Raw genomic sequence first — 10340 nt, forward strand, 5'->3', positions numbered from 1 at the left:
TAGGAAAGGCATTTTGCTTTTTTACTTTCTGTAAAACTCTGTAAATAAAATATAAAACCAAGGGATTTGGTGAGGCAGAGCAAGATGGCCAGGCCCTGGACATTATTTGTGGCAAAGGATGTGCTGAGCCAAGTCTGAGAGGCACTTCACTGCAGGCACTGACTCTACCAACCCCAGGGGCAACAGAAGAATATATTAGATTTTCATTGATAGGAATCTGTGTGGAGGGATGTCTGGAGCCAGCCCTCACCCTCCCTGCCAGTGCCTGGTGAGCCCTGAAAATGGGGGAAAAGGTGATTGGAGAGTTCAGAATGCTGTGCTGGCCATGCTGCTGGGCCCAAAGATGCAGGGCAGGACATCCAATGACTCCTCTAGCCGTCGATGGGCAGACTGTCCTTCTTCCCCTATAATGCATGAGGATAGGGTTAAGACTGGCTCTAGCCTCCTTCCACCCTGGATTCATTTTGCCCTACTCCTATAAACTAAGATGTCCCAAAACCCACTTGAGACTCAGGCGTACTGGTGCACGCCGCCTTTAATCCCAGCACTCAGAAGGCAGAAGTAGGAGGATTGCCTTGAGTTCAAGGCCACCCTGAGATTGCACAGTGAATTCCAGGTTAACCTGGGCTAGAGTGAAACCCTTCTGCGAAAAAAAATAAAATAAAAAATAAAAAAAATACTTGAGGGCTGGAGAGATGGGTTGGCGGTTAAGGCATTTGCCTACAAAGCCAAAGGAACTTGGTTCAATTCTCAAGGACCCATGTAAGCACAAGGGGCCGCATGCATCTGGAGTTCCTTTGCAGTGGCTGGAGGCCCTGTTGTGCCCATTCTCTCCCTCTCTGAAATAAATAAATAAAAATAAAGTAAAAAAAAAAAAAATACTTGACCTGTAATTCCCACCCCAAACCCACCCCAGCCTCACCACACTGCTGCAGGCTCTGCCGGGCTGCTTCCCTCACAGCTTCTGTGTCTGTCTGGCATAGGTACACCAGGGGTTCAATGCCCTCAGGAGCCTATCAGGGAGAAGAACATTGAGGTGGAGTAGAGCATATAGGTAGGGTCCAGGGAGGAGATGCTAGGAAGGGAACGAACAAGTAGATGGATTGGCAGGGATCACCTTGATGCAGCCCAGAGCCAGGCATCCAGCCACTCGAGTCTGCACGTCCTCATCCTCAAGCTGGTCCAGGAAGCACAGAAGAGCCTGAGCAAGGGTGGAAGGGCAGACTTAGCCAGACACTGGGAGCCAGAGCCCAACCTTTGCCCTCAGGGGACCTCAGCCAAACTCACCCTTTCCCGGAAGACAGGGCCCAGTGACAGGCTCCGGAGCTGTGTGCTGACAGCAGCCATGACCTTGTTGTTACCGTGGACCAGCAGGGAGCTAAGGGCCCGAAGCCCATCCCTTCGCAGCCGCCCCTCAGGTGCCAACCTCAGGGCCTTCAGCACAACAGCCTGATCATCGGAGTTTAGATTCCGTACCAGTAACACTGAATGAAGGAAGGGGGGGGGTAGCGATAAAGTGGCAAGGAACCTCGTGGGGTGGGAGGCCTTGTCTTCATGTCCTCACCCACACTGTCAGGCCCACCCATGGGATCAGACCATTTTTGATCAAGTCTTCTGCCTCACCCTCCTCAGCAGTGTCTGTCACATAGGCGTCCATAGAGGGGCTGTCCACAGCTTCTACATAACTCCAAAACTGGAAGATGGTGAACTGTTCCCCATGGCCTGGCTGGGGCCTTTTGGGCAGCTTCTGCCCCAGGGCATCCTCCAGGAACTTCACACACACTGCAGGAGACAGTCACAGCCTGAGTTGAGATAGACCCAGGTTTCTAAGGGGAAGGGAACTGTTATAGCTCAGGTCCAGGGGCTCCTTATCCACACGCTACCCTAAGCACGAGCCTTCACTATTTCTCCTCAGTGCTCAGCTCATATAAGTTGATATGTGCTGACCTGACCTTCCCTGAGGTCCTATCAACTGGGGAGCTGTGAAAGGATGGAAGAAAGGGCAGATAGTCAACCTACTCACCAGCTTCTGCTAATCCTGTCTGGCGCAGGGAAAGACGGGCACCATACTGGCTGCAGAAGGTGAGGAGCACCTGCTCTATGGGGCAGATGAAGGGGCTTAGTCCTTGTGTGCACTGGTCCCAGAAGGTCAGGAATCCGGGCCTGGAGGCCGAGAACTGCACCACTGAGAGGGGAAATCAGCAATAGATCGGGTAGGGGGACACGGGCTGGTAGAGCAGGTTAACATACAAACTTAGGGCAGACACCATAACCTAAGCCCAAGGGGCCTTTACCTTCCTGGGCAGAAGTGACAGGGATGTCCCATAGCCTGCTGAGCTCACACACTGCCTCAAGCACACGAGCTTCCCGCAGCAGCCGCTCAAGGGCCCATGCCTCCTGGCAACGTAGGGGCCCAAATGTGCCAAGTTTCTGGAAAACAGGGGTGGCCAAGTAGCTCAGATTTTAGGGTAGGACTTGAAGAGGATGGTGTCCAGGTACTATAAATCCCAGCATGCATTAGGAGAGGCTAGGGTTGGGAGGTTAGTGTGTAAGAGGTATTCAATTCATCAAGACCCAAATGTCAGGACTCTGGGTCAGTGAGGTATGGAATTCAAAGGTTTAAAGGGCTAGTGCAGGGCTCCCTGGGTCAAGAGGTTCCAAGGGAAGAGTAGGGAGGACATCCTACCCGCCTCACCAGCAAGAGGCGTCTGCAGTGGTGCAGGTGCTGGACCAAGGCAGCATCCAGGGCTGGACACCCTGTGCTGAGGGGGTGGGCGCTGGGTGAGTCTAGTCTGGCCTCAGGGCTGTTCAAAGGCCTGAGAGAAAAATGGGGTCCAGGAGCACACATCACCATCTCATCACACCAGAGTTTATTTTTACTAAGCTCCTCCCATCCCAGAATGGAAGAACAGACAATGAGTAGGTTCAGAGGACTTCCAGGAGGGAGAGGCTGCGACCAGCAGCAAGTAGCAAGGGTCTCTTAGTCTGCCTTTTGCTACCTCCAGTTAGGACCGCAGGGATCGCTGGGGTTGGGATAGGCGGAAGTAGGGTTGCAGGCGTGACAGTCTATGAAGTGTGGACTGTGAGGGGTGCAAGGTATGGGACCTTAATCTGGGAAGCAGCAGAGGAAGGAGGACGACTCTCAACCCGGAATCGATAGAGGCCATTCCAGGACTGAGAGCTGAGGGTTCGGGGCCTCCGGTAAAGTCGGGGTCGTGACAAAGGGGGCCGATGATGAGGGACACAGGGTGCGTAGGGAGTCACTGAAAGAACTCCTTCATTGGCTAGGTCCAGGGTGAGGCCAAGGGGAAGAGGAGAGGCAGGAGGCTCCCGAGCTGACGGGGACTGGCAGGGAAGACAGGCATTGCACAAACGAGGAGCAGGGCCAGAAGCACTGGGGATAGATGGGGTTGGAGACAGTGGGCATCAAGGCACACATGGACAGTACAGACACTGGTGCACGTGTTAACAAGCCCATTCTCATGTGCTCTACCTGGCCCCACCTCATGTTTCCCTGTCTGTCTTTCTCCCAACTCACCTGTTCCTCTACCTGGTACTGCCTCACCTCTTCCCCTTCATCAGTCCCCACCTCACTAGCCCCCACTCTTGCCTTGCCTAGCCCCCTCACCTGTCCCTGGGACCATCATTGTCTTCATCTTCATCTTCATTGAGGAAGCTGAAGCTCTCCAGGGCATGCTCAACAGTGATGCTGAGACTGGAGGCCCGGCTACGAGTCAAGCCTTGTCTCTGCTGGGATTGTGAGGGGGGTCAGAATTATTGCTGCTGGCTGGCTACCCTCGCTGTGCTGCCCCAGCCCAGCCTAGCCTCCTCACCATGAGCAGGCCCTCCAGCCGAGTCACCTCCTGCTCCAAGCCCTGTAGCTCAGGGAACTGGCCACGATAGTCATCCAGGGCAGCCATTAAGGCCCCCATGGCCTCTTCCAGCCTCCTGTCCCCAGTCCCACCAGCTTCTCCCGGTACTGAGGCTCGAGCCGTTGTGGCCAGGCAAAGTTCTGAACACTGAGAAGCGGGGACTAGGGGTGAGGAAGGGGGGCTTGGGTTCTTAAGGACAGGCTCTGGGATAGGCTCTGAGGGATCTAAGGAAGGGCTTGTGAAGGATTTACAACCAGAATAGGCAGGACTCTGGCAGGAGGTGCTGGGTGCTGTGGGATCTGCCTGAGTAGAGGGAATAGAGGCTGGGTGGCTAAAGGGCAGGGATTCTATGCCTGGGCGGGCAGGGTCTGTAGAGCATTGGGGGAGCATAGGAAGGCCTAGAGAAGGGGATGGACTCTCAGTTATCGGTGTGGGACTTGTGGTGGTCTGGACTGGGCTGATGGCATCAGGCATAGGACCTGTAGTGGTATGAGTTGACATCCTCACTTTGTGGGTGGGGCTTGCAGGGGTGTGGGTGGGGCTTGCAGTGGCTTGGGTAGAGCTTGTAGAGGTAGGGGTAGGGCTTGTGGTAGCATGAGTGGCACATGTAGTGGAACTTGGAGTGGTACGCGTTGGGCTTGCAGTGGTATGGGTGGGGCTTGATGTAGTGTGGGTAGCAGGGCTTGTGGTAGTTTGGGCTACACCTGTAGCGTTAGGGTTAGAGCCTGTAGTGGTGACTGTGGAGAGCACTGGTTTGTGAGTAGACCCTGTAGTAGTGGAAGTGAGGCTTGGAGCACTGTTGACAGGGCTTTTGGCACTCGAGGTGGAACTTGTAGTGGTGTGCGTAGAGGCTGGCAACTCAGAAGGGCCAGAGTCTGTGGCCACAGGGACTAAGCCTAGCTGTGTACATGAGATAGGATCTACTGATGTAGAGGCAGGACCTGCTGTGCTGAGAGTGGGTCTTGTGAAGATATGGTTAGTGTCTAGGACAGGCGGAACACTACTGAGGTGCTCCTCATGGGTAGGATCTGGGTTTGTTGATGGACTCGGTCCTGGGGCTATGCTTTCTGAGCCCGCAGCCTCCACTGAAGCCTCAGTCAAGGCAGCATCCACACTGGCCTCGCTGATGTGGCTCAGAGTCCTGCTATAAGGAGTATGACCGTTGGCAAGGGCTGGCGCCATAGCCCGCTCTTCATCCATGGGGCCAGAGCTGGGTGTCTCAGGCCTTCGGAAAGCAACTTGGATGGGCAGGGGCTCAGGCTGCTGCACCAGGGGTCTGGGGGTTGATGAGTGGCGGGCAGTGCTTGACAGCTGTGGGCTAGATGAGTCATCTGATGATTCGGATGACAACGACCATGCTGTCCCATTCTCCAGCTCCTCTTGCCGCCGTAGCATGTTCTGAGAGAGAGGAAAGCGTGTTGTTTGATCACCCCTAAAAAGCCACTGGAAGACAGTGAAGCATGGGTCTACACTGTGACGTACATAGAAGGCCTGCTCTCGAAGCGAAGGTGTGTCTGGTGGGCTCTGGCTATAGGTAGAAAAGCGTTTGGTGACAGTGGAGGCTTTGTTGACAGTAGAGGCAGCCGAGGGCTGGTCATCTTTATCGAAGGGGCTGGGAAGAAAAGAAGTCATTCATTAGCTATTGCCACAACACTCCTGGGCCTGCGTCTAGGCCTGTCAGCCCCACCAACCTCCATATGACTTCCAGGCTGAGCTTGATGGTGCCAAGGTCATTGATGTCCACAGCCACAACCTGGGGCAGAGCAGCAAACAGGTCCTTGGTCTCACAGGAGACACTGCCCACAACTACATGGTTGGCCAGGCCTTTTAGTTCTGTCACCTGTAGCCAAGAGGGCATGATAGGGTCACAAGGGTATAGGGACCAGGAGCTCCTGGGTCTTTAGAGCTGAGTTTGCATAGAGACTATAACTTTTTTTTTTTTTTTTTTTTTGAGGTGGGGTCTCTCTCTCTCTCTCTCTCTCTAGCTCAGGCTGACTTGGAATATAGTCTCAGGCTGTCCTCAAATTCACAGTGATCCTCCTACCTCTGCCTCAAAAAGCATGCACCACCATGCCCAGCTATGCATAGAGATTATAAAAGGGTCATGGGGTCATGAGCAGACAGGGTCCATGAGGATGGAAGTTCTCAGCGTCATGGAACCATATAGGCTTGAAGAACTCTGGGAGTATGGGAATCAAAGAACTCAAAGTTGGTAGGGTCATTGAGGTTATGGGGTCACAGCCTCATGGGGGCGCAAGATCAAATATTCACATGGCCAGAAGATCATGAAATGGTCTCACAGTCAGGAGATCATGAAGCATAGGAATTACAAAGATTGTTATCAAGGCCACAGAGGTCAAGAGGATATCACAAGGTCATGGGTCACACATTCACAGGGCCATGAAGCCATGACGGGGTCATCAGAATAAGGGTCTCAGGGTCATGGGGTTCATAGGACCAAATTGTCCTGTGGATCTGGTTAGAGAAATCACCTTGATGGACAGGAATTCCGTGAGCAGAGGAAGAAATATAGTTTCCTCACTGTCCCACACCTGCTTTCCACTACTCTCAATGCGGCCTCTTAGTTTCCAGCGCTGACGGCCATATTTCATGCAGATCTGGGGAAAGAGACAGGATGAAGCAGCATTGAGGTTGTGACCCTTCCATCCCAGGCCTCCGGGTGCAGCCTCATACCTCATACTGATCTCCCACACATAGCCTGGCAAAACCAGCCAGCCCTGGGTGCAGAAAGAAAAGAATATGAGCCTTAAGCACACACACACTCTTGCCTCTCACCTGCCCCTCCCACCCCCGAACTCAGTACCTTTCATCCGGAGATGAAACTCGCCTAGCTGTGCCTCCAACTCGTTCTCTAACACACACATGCTCTGTGAGGGAGATGGGGGGACAGGACGGGATGAAGCACCAGTCCCCTCTCTTCAGCCCTTCCGCTTCCTGTACCTCTGCCACACTGGACTTCATCTCTCACCTCTGTGTATTCTCGATGCCCCCGAGTGGCCTCAGCCAGGCTGTCTCGTGCCTCCCGACTCCCTGGAGACCCTGTGCTGTAAGCACGAACCATGTTGTAGGCACCATCCCGGAGACGCCGCTGGACACAGTATGCCTCGTACAGCTCATCGATCTTGGAGGGTGACAACAGGAGTAGCAGTAGGGGGACTGAGACTCACCACTGGGGCTGCTCACCTAGAACCCACTTCCCTGTGATAGCCAAATCTCCATCCCACTCTGCATGCATGCTGCACAAGTACCTTACTGGCATGGAACTCTAGTCGTCTCAGGAAACGTTCAATGGACTTGACTTGCTAGGAGAGAAATGAATTCAAGGAGGAGTCTGAGGCCCAGGACCCTTTCCTCTCCCCATCAGCCAACCTCTTCCAGCACCATTCTATTACACACTCACCTTGTCCAAGTCATAGAGAAAGCCCTACAAGGGGAGATAAGAAGCGATACTTAGAAAGCACGATAAGGACCCTACTCAAGGATACTTGTCCACCAAAATATCTTTCTTTTTTATATATTATGTATTTATTTATTTGAGAGGAAGAAAGAGAATATGAGTGTGCCAGGGCCTCCAGCCACTGTAAACAAACTCCATATGCACGTGCCCTCTTCTCCATCTGGCTTATGTGGGTCCTGGGGAATTGAACCTGGGTCCTTTGGCTTTGCAGGCAAGTGCCTTAACTGCTAAGCAACCCCTCCAGCCCCAAGACATCTAAGATTCAACAGTCCTAACTTCTTCCCAGAAGAACCCTAGGCCTCTCTTCAGTACCACTGCAATACATTCTGCTATTGTGACTGGGGTCCAACTTCCCCCAATGGAAACTTCTGTGGGTAGGCACTGAGTCACCACCAGAAACTGTGCACAGCAAAAAAGTTGGGATATAGGCATGGTGACACATGCCTTTAATCCCAGCACTTGGGGGCTGAGGCAGGAGGATTGCCATGAGTTTGAGGCCACCCTGAGACTACACACAGTGAATTCCAAGTCACCTGGGCTAGCGCGAAACCCTACCTTGGGAAAACAAAACAAACAGTTTCTGAAGCAACATTTTGGCTTAGTGGTTAAGGCTCTTCCCCACAAAATCAAAGGACCCAGGTTCAATTCCTTAGTACCCACGTAAAGCCAAATGCACAAGGTGGCACATGTGTCTGGTATTCATTTACAGTGGTTAGAGGCCCTGGGGCACCCATTCTTTCTATCTGCGCGTGCGTCTCTCTCTCTCTCTCTCTCTCTCAAGTAAGATAGAAAATGTGGACTCAAAAAAAAAAAAAGAAAGAAAGAAAGAAAGAAAGGAAGGAAGAAAGAAAGAAAATGTGGACTCAGACATCTCAGAAAACCCCAAACTCTAGCAAGGTTGCCTTGCCCAGCCCCTACACTATTCAGGTAAAGGGCATTCATTAGTCCAGGGTAGCCCTGACATCACTCACCAGGCGGGAATTCCTCTTGGACTCCTTTATCTGCCCCTGGAGCTTCTCTTGCTCCTGCTGGTGCACTTCCAAGTAGGCCCTGGGGAAAGAGGTGACTAGAGTCACCTTCTTTCTCCAGCCTCAAACCAGGGTACTGGCAGTAGGGAGGAGGGAACCACACTGGGGAAGGTTCATAGTAGCAGAAAGTAAACAGGGGTTTGGAGTGGAATGGGCCACTGAACGAAGACGGAGTTGCTTACTTCAGGCCTCTCTTAAGGGCAGTGTAGACCAAGTCCAGCCGCTCTGGTTGTGGCACCTTAGGCGTTGGGTGAGCCACAGAAAACATCCTGGACACTCGGGAGAGCACTAGGGGCTTTCGTGGAGGCCCTGGTGGGCTGAAGACCTGGAAGTTCCTGAAGAAGGGGCTGTCTTCAAAAAGTGGCCAACAAGATTCCCCCCAGAACTCACTAGCATACCCAATTCCAAGCCCATCTGACTCAATCTCTTAACACCCTTTGCCGCATACCTGGGCCCGCGCTCGAGGACGCCTGCGAAGGACTGGCTCCTATTGACCCGGGCGCTGAGCAGGCGGCGCTGCGGCCGCACGGACAGGGACATCATGGAATGAGTCCGCGCGGGGCTCCCTGGGGGTGGCAGGGAGGGGGTGTATCCAGCACCAACCGCGTCCCTGAAAGCCCCCTTCCCGCCACCAGGTCCCAAAACTCTGGGGCAACCCCTTTCAGGACCAGGATCAGGGGCCCCAGAGGGCTCCTGCCCCAGTACTCGGCCAGGCCAGCCCCCGGCGCTAATGACAGAGCCGCCGCAGACGACTCGGCCACGGACTCGGCGTGGCCTCGGCTCGGCCCCGACTTCCTGCGGAGGTGCAGGCTCCGCCTAAGGGTAGGAAGGGGGAGTCGCGCGGGGGACCCTTCTCCAGCTGGAAAGGAGCAGGAAAGAGGTGGGGCGCGCAAAGAATGTGCGGAAGCGCCAGTTTACTCGGGGGCGGGGCGGAGTCCCCAGCCGGCCCCGACCGCCCCTCGCCCCCCCCCGCCCAGAGTACCGAGAGTTGGGGTGCCACCACCCCGGGAGGCCGCGGGAGGTCACGGGGCGGGGTGGGCGTTCGGATCCCAGCAGAGCAGCGGGACAGGCCCAGCAGGCGCGGCGTACACACTGCGCCCCGGCTTCCCACGGGCTCCGAGGTGCCCGACGACCGAGCACTCCCCGCGGGGCGCCGGGGGATTCCCAGAGTGGGAGGCAGTGCCGAGAAGTGCCCCGCCTCCTCCACGCTCCTGTAGCTGCGACTTGGAAACTGAGTCAAGAACGCGCGCTTTCACCCCTGCCCTTTGAGGAAGGGATCCATGGCCGGACCCCACCCTCCCCCGTAGCGAAACACGCACCCCAAGATCCCAGAATCCGGCCTGTATCCCAAGTGGCCAGCCCCAGAGCCTTCGCAGCCCCAGGGGCCGAGTCCTACCTCTCTTCTTGGAGTTCATGGTAGGTCCCGGAGGGTCCCCGACCTGCGCTCACCCCCTGTGTCCCCGGCGGCCCAGGGCCACTAGGTACGGACACCTCTGGGCTCCGCGTTAGCTCCCATCCGCTCTGGCCCGGGCTCCGGCCCCTCTCGGCGCCTCCCTCCCCCCTCCGCCCAGTTCCTGCCTCCTGATTCAGCCCACAGGGATAGGGCGGGACCGGTCACCGGACTAGGGGGGTACCGGACCTCGGCTTCAACGAGGGGTGACTAGGAGTTCTCTTCTCGGAAGGGACGTCGGGCATTGAGGTCAGGGGTGCTTATGAAGAGGGCCGAGCACGGGGATGAATATGAAGGGATACAATGGAGGGACTGTGGGGGACAGGGACAGTAGGGAGTTTTAAGTAGCTGCCGGGGTGCTGAAAGAAGACTCCGCATACAAAGAGGTGAGAATTGTGGTTCTAAGTGTGCAAAGGTTGGAAAGTGGGGAGTTGAGGCTTTTGAGTGGAGGGAGTGTCCCGGTAAAGGGCAGTGGCACATTATCTGTAGGAAGCTGAGGAGAGAGAGGTTGA

At 55.0% G+C, this 10340-nt stretch overlaps 1 protein-coding gene across 2 annotated transcripts; it reads right to left on the bottom strand.

Moving 5' to 3' along the window:
- Ripor1 (RHO family interacting cell polarization regulator 1) lies at positions 1-9884 on the bottom strand. Of its 2 annotated transcripts, none has more exons than XM_045154495.1 (22): positions 9775-9884; positions 8827-8944; positions 8561-8713; positions 8322-8400; positions 7294-7317; positions 7142-7195; positions 6862-7014; positions 6697-6760; positions 6567-6610; positions 6365-6490; positions 5564-5712; positions 5355-5484; positions 3834-5270; positions 3629-3750; positions 2687-2816; positions 2295-2430; positions 2024-2185; positions 1624-1782; positions 1288-1484; positions 1118-1201; positions 923-1013; positions 1-404 (listed from the first exon to the last, which is right to left on the bottom strand). In XM_045154495.1, the coding sequence occupies exons 1-22, from the start codon at positions 9791-9793 to the stop codon at positions 307-309; spliced, it is 3729 nt and encodes a 1242-aa protein (XP_045010430.1). In that variant the 5' UTR covers positions 9794-9884; the 3' UTR covers positions 1-306. The 2 variants fall into 2 exon arrangements, with proteins under 2 accessions (XP_045010430.1, XP_045010437.1); XM_045154502.1 differs by having other exon boundaries at positions 2696-2816; positions 9775-9883.
- Positions 9885-10340: the final 456 nt, after the last annotated feature.

The sequence above is a fragment of the Jaculus jaculus genome, chromosome 1 (assembly GCF_020740685.1).
Source record: "Jaculus jaculus isolate mJacJac1 chromosome 1, mJacJac1.mat.Y.cur, whole genome shotgun sequence".
Taxonomy (NCBI): Eukaryota; Metazoa; Chordata; class Mammalia; order Rodentia; family Dipodidae; genus Jaculus; species Jaculus jaculus.

What these genes read in the sequence shown, in the direction of transcription:
- Ripor1 (XM_045154495.1), bottom strand. An exon ending in GACAGACACTGCTGAGGAGG is followed by an intron (nt 1,485 to 1,623) that starts GTGAGGCAGAAG and finishes TCCTTCATTCAG; the next exon opens with TGTTACTGGTACGGAATCTA. An exon ending in GCCCTGTCTTCCGGGAAAGG is followed by an intron (nt 1,202 to 1,287) that starts GTGAGTTTGGCT and finishes ACCCTTGCTCAG; the next exon opens with GCTCTTCTGTGCTTCCTGGA.